This window comes from Otolemur garnettii, unplaced genomic scaffold, assembly GCF_000181295.1.
Source record: "Otolemur garnettii isolate 467f Iridium unplaced genomic scaffold, OtoGar3 scaffold00017, whole genome shotgun sequence".
Lineage (NCBI taxonomy): Eukaryota > Metazoa > Chordata > Mammalia > Primates > Galagidae > Otolemur > Otolemur garnettii.
The window spans coordinates 2,025,621-2,034,975 of record NW_003852412.1 but is presented as its reverse complement, the minus strand read 5'-3'; the positions used below and the strand labels follow the sequence as shown (position 1 = coordinate 2,034,975).

The 9,355-nt window shown below is 39.2% G+C and overlaps 1 protein-coding gene across 1 annotated transcript in view; it reads left to right on the top strand.

Annotated features, from left to right (window-relative positions):
• The window catches only part of SGTB (small glutamine rich tetratricopeptide repeat containing beta), a 46,289-nt gene that overhangs the window by 3,405 nt on the left and 33,529 nt on the right, over window positions 1–9,355 (top strand). The window contains exon 3 of the mRNA XM_003785874.2: window positions 5,501–5,604. Within this exon, the coding sequence (XP_003785922.1) occupies window positions 5,501–5,604 (104 nt within the window). The remainder of the gene's footprint in view (window positions 1–5,500; window positions 5,605–9,355) is intronic.

Here is a 9,355-nt window from a genome sequence, read left to right as displayed (position 1 = left end):
TTTTTTTTTTTTTTTGAGACAGAGTCTCACTTTGTCACTGTTGGTAGAGTGCTGTGGTGTCACAGCTCGCAGCAACCTCCAACTCCTGGGCTTAAAGTGATTCTCTTGCCTCAGCCTCCTGAATAGCTGGGACTACAGGCACCCGCCACAAGGCCTGGCTATTTTTTGTTGCAATTCTCATTGCTGTTGTAGCTGGCCGGGGCCGGGTTCGAACTCGACACCCTTGGTATATGGGGGTCTGCGCCCTACCCACTGAGCCACAGGCGCCACCCTGCTGTCTGAATTCTTGGCAGTTGCAGTATACACTCATAGATTCTCTTGCCTCTCCATTCTTGATGTTTTCTCCTCCAGTGATCTCAAACATTTGGTCATATCCCAGGATCAGTGGTTCTCAACTTGGGGGTGATTTTACAATGTCTGGAGATGTTTTTATTTGTCACAACTGGGGGTCTGGTATTATTGGCATCTAGTGAATGGGTAGAGACCATGGGTGCTGCTAAATGTACTACAGTGACCAGAACTGCCCCTTCTAGCAGGGGGTGGTCTGGTCCAAAATGTTAGTTTGCTGAGATTGAGAAACCCTTCTCTAGAGATTATCATTATCAAAATTTTATCCTTCCCACAATCTCTATCTTAAATATTTAACTTCCTGACCACTACTGCCTATCTTTCCAAGTTTATTCCTTCTAGAATTCCTACCCCAACAATTCTTTGACCTCACCAGTATTTCCAATCTGTTGATGCCTCCTCACTTTGTCCCACACTTCTTACCCATCTTAAATTCTGTGGTTGGTAATTATACTCATTCCTCTCCCTCTCTCCCTTTTTGCAAAACTCAACCTCATTTAAATCCAACTCTCCACCTACTCTATGCCCACATGCATGTGGCCAAATATAGATGGAGCAAAACATGCAGCTTTTCTAACTAGTTCCACTTTAAATTCATGACTGGGAACCTCAGCAGACCTTTAATGCTGGCAGACAATCACATTATCTGTTCCAATGTCATTCAGTACTTTAGCGCTGTCCGATGACCATTTCAGTACTGTCTCATGTCTTCTCAAATCTCCCAAACCTCTTTCCTTGTCTTCACTTTTAGTTGATGGCCTTGCTTCCTACGCTACTAGGAAAACTGAAATAATAAGAAGATAGCCAGGCACAGTGGTGTGTGCCTGTCACTCCAGCTACTCAGCAGGCTGAGATAGGAAGATCACTTGAATTAAGGAGTTCAAGGCTGCATTGCACCATGATTGGGCCTGTGAATGGCCACTGCACTCTAGCCTGGGCAACATAGTGAGACTCCATTTCTCTCTCTCTTTTTTTTTTTTTTTTGCAGTTTTTGGCCTGGGCTGGGTTTGAACCCGCCACCTCCAGCATATGGGGCCAGGCGCCCTACTCCTTTGAGCCACAGGCACCACTCCTCTCCTTCTTTCTTTAACCTACTCCAATCGGGCTATTACCTCCTTATCTCAATCCATACCATTCTCATTAAGATCATTAGTGATTTCTGTGTTATTTCGTTCAGTGGTTGGTTCTTAGTCTTAATCTGACTTATTAGCTGCCATTGATAAACTTGATGATCACCACCACCCCTGCCTTATTCACTTAGCTTCTGGGACACCTCACATCTCTGGGTTGTCTTCTTATTTTTGCTACTTTGTCTTTTTTTGCTGGTTCCTCTTCTTCTGCTTGGCCTGACCTTGAGGGCCAAGGGTCCACTGGCTGGTCTTCTTTATTTTGTTATCTATACTCATTCCTTTGGTGTTATCATTCAGCTTCTTGGCCTTAAATACCTTTATTTATATGCTGATGTTTCCTAAATTTATATCCAGACCTTTCTTCTGAACTCCAACTTGTAGATCCAGCTGCCTACTAGATATCTCTACTTTATGCCTACAGACATGTCAAATGTGACATTGCCCAAACTGAACTTTTCATTCTCCCACCTCAAATCTGTTCTAGCTGCAGCTTCCCTAATTCCATTGGTGGCAACTCCATCCTATCTATTGCTCAGGCCAAAATCTTTCTCACATGCTCTATATCTCATCATTCAACAAATCCTGCTGGCTGTACCTTCAAATTACATATAGAATTTGACCACCTCTTATTGTAACCTCCACTGATAACACCCCTGGTTAAAACTAAATAGTTCTCACTTGTTTTGCTGTTACAGCCCCTCACTGGTCTCTCTTTGGTCTATTCTTGTTCCTCCATGGACTATTCCAAACATAGCCACCAGTGATCTTTTAAAACTGAGCCTGTCAAATTCTTATCATTTCTCCACTCAAAATTTTGCAATGACTCCTTGTGACACTTAGTCATCACTTAAAGGATCTATGTGATTTGAACTTTTGTGACATATTTTTCATCTACTCTTCCTCTTTCTCCTTTGGCTTCAGCCAAATTAGCTTCCTTCCTGTGAATCCATGCAATCCTTTTGCCCAAAGGCTTTTATTTCTCTGCTTAGAATAGTCTTCCTCCAGGTAAGGGTAACACCCCCAGTTCCTTCAAGTCTTTGTCAAATCTCTTTTCTTTTTCTTTCTTTCTTTCTTTCTTTTTTTTTTTTTTGGAGACAGAGTCTCACTTTGTCCCTCTTGGTAGAGTGCTATGGTGTCATAGCTCACAGCAACCTCAAACTCTTGGGCTCAGGCAATTCTCTTGCCTCAGCCTCCCAAGTAGCTGGGACTACAGGTGCCTGCCACAGTGCCTGGCTATTTTTACAGACAAGGTCTTGCTGGTCTTGGACCTGTGAGCTCAGGCAATCCACCTGCCTCGGCCTCCCAGAGCGCTAGGATTGCAAGTGTGAACCACCACACTAGCCTAAATCTGTTTTCTTAATGGGGTTTCCCTTGAATCTCTGTGAAGTCTGAAGTCTGTAGCTGCTTCCTTGCTCCCCTCTCCAGACTCTCTATCCATTACCTCCTATGACTTGTTCATGTTTAGAGTTCCCTCAGTAGGATGTAAGCCTCAAGAGATTTAAGGATCTTTTCTGTTTTATTCACTGATATATCAAAAGTCTCTAGAAAAGTGCCTGATAACATTGTAGATGCTCAATAAATATTTGGTGAATGGAATAGATAAATTGAATTCAGTGATCCTGGGCATATCACTTAGTTGTATCTTAGTTCCTAAGTCTGTTAGGTGGCGATATCTGTCCCTCCCCATCTAATAGATTTGTGAAGAGAATCACAGTCAGTGAATGGCTGGCACATAGCATGTGAAAACTTTTGAATTCAGTGTTAATCCTGGTGGAATATGGTATTATTGAATTGAATTCTTCATTCATCTTTCTTGTTGTCAGTCCCAAACAGACAGACTATTTTTGTTTGGTATTAAAGTAGAACAGTAAGTATATACAATACTTCTTTAGATTTTTATGACTTATTCCTGAGTGTAACCTCCTGAAAGCAAGATCAAATGTAACAAACTCTGTTTCATAAATGAAAATCTTGAAGTAAAAGTAATTTAAATTATTGAGCTCGGGTTAATTTGGGGAGGGCTGGGCAGGCTAGATCACTAGTGATAAAGAGATAGTTTCAAATAGTGGTAGTTTTGTTTGCTAAATTATATATTTTTCTAAATATCTGTGAGTGTTGAACACTGAACACTTTGGCATCTAGGTTTACTTATCAAAACAGAATTGTGTTTTCAAAGAAAAGCCACTCCGGGTGGCGCCTGTGGCTCAAAGGAGTAGGGCACCAGCCCCATATGCTGGAGGTGGTAGGTTCAAACCCAGCCCTGGCCAAAAAAAAAAAAAAAAAAAAAGCCACTCCCTTAATTGTGTCTAGTGTATGATAGATCTGTGTTCTAAGGTTAGTAGCATCAGAGATTAAGAAGCTGGACTAGACAAGATAGGGCATATAGTCATCATGTGGACTTTTCACTTGTCAGTGGTTTTTTTTTTTTTTTTGAGACAGAGTCTCACTTTGTCACCCTTGGTAGAGCACTGTGGCATCATAGCTCACAGCAACCTCAAACTCTTGGGTTCAAGTGATTCTCTTGTCTCAGTCTCCCAAGTAGCTGGGACTACAGGTATCCACCATAATACCCAGCCGTTTTTAGAGACGGGGTCTCGCTCTTGCTCAGGCTGGTCTGGAACCCGTGAGCTCAGGCGATTCATTCAGATCGGCCTCCCAAAGTGCTAGGATTACAGGCACAAGCCACTATGCCCGGCCTTTACCTGTCAGTGTTAAGCACTGAAGTTCCATACTCTGATTTTTGGTTAAGAGGTTGGTTTGGTTCGATCCATCTTTCATGTGGCTGTGAATTAACATGTTTTTTATGTATGTGGGGAAATGCTCTCTTTCATAGATTTTTCTTTTTCTTTTTAGGGAGAATCTTACTCTGTTGCCCCGGGTTAAGTGCTATGGCATCATTGCTCACAGCAACTTCAAACTCTTGGGCTCAAGTGATTTTCTTGCTTCTTATCTCCAGAGTAGCTGGGACTACAGGCACCCACCATAATGCCCAACTAGTTTTTCTATTTTTAGTAGAGATGAGGTCTTGCTCTTGCTCAGGCTGGTCTTGAACTCCTAAGCTCAATCTACCTGGCTTGGCTTCCCAGAGTGCTAGGATTACAGGCTTGAGCCACTGCACCAGGCTTCCGCAGATTGCTTTTATTTTCTGTGAAATTAAAATGCGAATTCTATTGCAAACACAGAAGTCAGTAGATTAAATATATTGAGCATCTACTGTTTGCCAGACTCTGTTAAAGTCAAAAATGAATTAGACGTTGGTCTGAAGCAGACAGTCTAATGTGAGAGACAAACATTTAAATGCATATGATATAGTGTGATAAAAAAAATAACAGAAATTTGTATAAGCTACATATTTCTATACTGAATATATCCATGCATGAAACTAACCTATCTTCACATAGGTACATCAGGATTAATACATAGACATAATGCTTCCTGTGTGCTAGTGACTTTTTCTCTCACTATTTTTGCTTTTTCTTGGCTTTTTTTCCCTTATATGTTTATTAACTCTGCTGTGATCTTCTGGATCTTACTACTTTTAATCATGTTGAGTATTCTGTTTCTCACATTTAAAACATTAATATTTTAGGTTTTCAGGGGGGGCTAAGTTATTATTAATAACCTGATTTCTAAGCATGATGTTTCTTCCTCTGTTTAGTGTCATCTCTGCTGTCTTGTTAGATTGCTTATATAACTAAGAAGAATGTAATTGCTAAATAAAAAAACCCTGTTCTTTCTTTCTTGTATTCTTCAAAAAGAGTATGATGTAATATAATACATATATTGAGAAATCATATTCTAGATAACATATTTCCTTACATAAGAAATAAGACATAAAGTTGTCTTCCTTCAATAGCTAGTCTATAAACAGAAATCTATTTGCAGCTGAACCAATTAGTTTTCCTTATGTTCTGTGATCATAAATACTGAATTTCCACAGATTGCAGTCTATCAGGGAAAAAAAGAGGTTGTTTCTTTTTTTTAAGTTTCTAATTTTTTTCACTGTTAAAATTTGTTTTAAGTTGCAATTCAGTGCTTGGAGACGGTTTTTAAGATCAGCTCAGAAGATACACACCTAGCAGTTTCACAGTCTTTGACAGAAATGTTCACCAATTCCTTCTGTAAGGTATGTTTTCATTGTTTTCTCTTTGGTGTCTGATGGAGGTGTGACTACAATTTTATGTTAATAGATTGTTAATAGTTGAGGAGCCAGGCATATACGTAATAAACTTCTTCCTGAGTATATGGTAGATAATCTACATGAGTACAATTTGAGATCAAAAATTTAAATCATTTAATGTGCTTTATTTATTTATTTATTTACTTGAGACAGAGTCTCACTTTGTCATCCTCAGTAGAGTTCTCTGGCATCATAGCTCACAGCAACCTCAAACTCTTGGGCACAAGTGATTCTCTTGCCTCAGCCTCACAAGTAGCTGGGACTACAGGTGCCTGCCACAATGCTTGGCTATTATTTAGAGACGTGATCTCTCTCTGGCTCAGGCTGGCCTCCAACCTGTGACCTCAGGCAATCCACCTGCCTCGGTCTCCTAGAGTGTTGGGATTACAGGCGTGAGCCACCATGCGTGGCCAAATATGCTTTAGATATTCATATTAATAGCTATTCTCATCCTCTTACCTTTTGAAATATTTATTTATTGTTTTTGAGACCTAACTCTTACTATGTCACCCTCAGTAGAGTGCCGTAGTGTCACAGCTCACAGCAACCTTAAACTCTTGGGCTTAAGTGATTCTCTTGCCTGGGTCTCCCAAGTAGCTGGAACTACAGGCACCCTCTGCAATGCCCAGCTATTTTTTTGTTGCAGTTGTCATTGTTGTTCAGCTGGCCTGGGCCAGGTTAGAACCCCCCAACCTTGGTGCATGTGGCTGGTGCCCTAAGCACTATACCACAGGCGCTGAGCCCTTCTTTTATATTTAATGATACATATTAGTCAACTTGTATGTCCTTTACAGTATTTGAGTGTTTTTATTTTTACTTTTTTCTTGCTTGGCCTGTCAGTGAATCTGAGTATTTTTACATTGCCAGCATCTGACTTGACATTTCCTTAAAACATGGAACACAATTTAAAAATGAAAACAAGAACAAAAACTTTTTTTTTTCATTGATACAGATTCTCACTGTATTGCCCAGGTTAGAGTGCCATGGCATCAGCCTAGCTCATAACAACCTTAAATTCTTGGGCTCAAGCAATTCCCCCTGCCTCAGCCTCCCTAGTAGCTGGGACTACAGGTGCTGACCACCACATCCAGCTAATTTTTCTATTTTTAGTAGAGATGTGGTCTCACTCTTGCTCAGGCTGGTCTTGAACTCCTGAGCTCAAGAAACCTTCTTGCCTTGCCCTCTCAGAGTGCTAGGATTATATGCATGAGCGACCATGCTTGGGCCCAAACAAAAAATGATAATTGTCTAGATAGCAGCTGTGCAGAAATAGATTTATCTGGGATGAATCATCATTTCAGAGGCAGATTTCGTCAAATTTGACCATTGATGGGGCTGTTTTAAAATAGGAAAGAGCTGGGTGCAGTAGCATATGCCTATAGTTCCAGATATTCTGGTGGCTGATGTTGGAGGATCCCTTGAGACCATGGAGTTCAAGGCCAGCCTGGGGAACATAGGTAGATCCTACCTCTTTAAAAAAAAAAAAAGGTAGGGAAAGGTCATGGTATAAAAACAAAGACTGAAACCCATGTTCTGATCCCTGCTCCCAGGGACATGGTCTATGATTTTTAGCTCTTTTAAGGAAATATAGACCGTAAGATTGAAAAATTTTGAGGTTAGTGAGTTAGATCCCCACAGTGACCTCCCACATGTTTCTGCACTACCGTTCAGTGCCTTGTAGACTCTTTTTGTTTTCTGGCTGTGTATTTGAGCTTTTAGGGGCAAAGCCAAATCAGGTTGTGTTATATGTCAGTCTGGCGTGGACATTGCTGACAATACCACACTGGACTGGGTGTGTTGAGACAGCACTTGGATTTGTTCACTCCTTAGCTACTGTTACCATTGACTTAGAACTGAAGAAATCAGAACTTATTTTTAACCTCTCAGGATGCTCTAGTTGGCTTTCATACTCTGTCTGAAGAACGCTTAGCTTTATTTTTCTCTTTTGCTGCCTCTCTCTGATTGCATTTAATTGTAAGAAATTTGTTGCTTACTATTTTTAAAATATGGTTATTGAAACTGACTCCCTAGTCTGTCTGCACTAGGGTTATGTATGGTGTCGTAATCCTTTAGTAGTCCTATTTTACAGCTGTGGCTTCATTCCAGTTGTGGTTTGTTAACAGAGTATGGTAGAGAAAGTCTAAAAGGTATCTGAAACAGTGTCGAGACTGTTATAATTAAAGAAATTATTTCACCAGTGTACTTCCTTGTTATATTGGTCACTTCATTTTTGGGATGCTGCTTTTCTCTTGTTCCCCCAATTAAGTTTATATACTCAATTCCTTTTATTTAAAGTAGGTAACACTTACCCCCATATCATGGGCTGCTCAAATTAATTCAATCATAATGAGAGTTAGTTTTCAAAATATAAAATTGTGGCAATTTCAGTAAATTATTCAGAACAATTTAGGAGACAGAATGGATCATAATGTATTTTTAAATATGCCATTTTTCTGACCCTCCACAATCACTTTTTTTTCCTTTTATAGATTGCCTAGGCTTGTTGGAAGATATATTTATTTTTAGAGACAGAATCTCACTTTATTGCTCTCGGTATTGTGCTGTGGCGTCACAGCTCACAGCAACCTCCATCTCCTGGGCTTAGGCAATTCTCTTGCTTCAGCTTCCCAAGTAGCTGGGCCTACAGGTGCTCGCCACAATGCCTGGCTATTTTATTGTTGCAGTTTGGCCAGGGCCAGGCTTGAACCTGTCACCCTCGATATATGGGGCCGGAGCCCTACCCACTGAGCCACAGGCACCACCCTTGTTGGGAGATTTAAAATTGAACTCTAAAAGCAAGTGCTATGAAACACTAAAACACATTGAATTCCTGAGTAACTATAGTCAGGGAGTTTTTTGGTTTTGGTTTTGATTTTTTGGGAGAGAGTCTCTCTTTCACCACAGGCAGAGTGCAGTAGCATCGTCATAGCTCACTGCAATCTTAAACTCAAGTGATTCTCCTGCCTCAGCTTCTGAAGTAGCTGAGACTACAGGCATACACCATCATGCCTGGTTGATCTTTCGATTTTTTTCTGGAGAGGGTATCTTACTCTTGCTTAGTCTGGTCTTGAATTCCTGGCCTCCAGTGATCTTTCTGCTTCTGCCTCCTAGAGTGCTAGGATTACAGGTGTGAGCCACTGTGCCCGTCCTTATAGTCAGTTTAAGTAGGGACTTCTCATTTTGTTTATATATATAAACTAATGCCATGGCCCTCTAGCCTGGGTAACAGAATGAGATTCTATCTCCAAATAAATGAATAAATATATGATATATATTATATACTTATTTATATATGTTACATATATAATATATATTAGATATATTATAAAATAATAATATTTAATATTTATATATTTAACAAATATACATTTATATGTTATATATTTATATTTATTACATATAAATGTTATATTAATAATATTTACATTTATTACATATACACATTATAAATAAATACGTTTATATCTACTAAATATATTCTATATATAATATATTATTGTATATTTAATAAATATAAATAATATTTTAAAATATATTTATATATAATATCAATTTTGCTATATGTTTATATATAATATAAATATATTTTATTTATATTTATTAAATACATATAAGTATATATTATATATAAAGTATGTATATAGATATATATATATATTTTTTTTTTGAGACAGAGCCTCAAGCTGTTGCCCTGGGT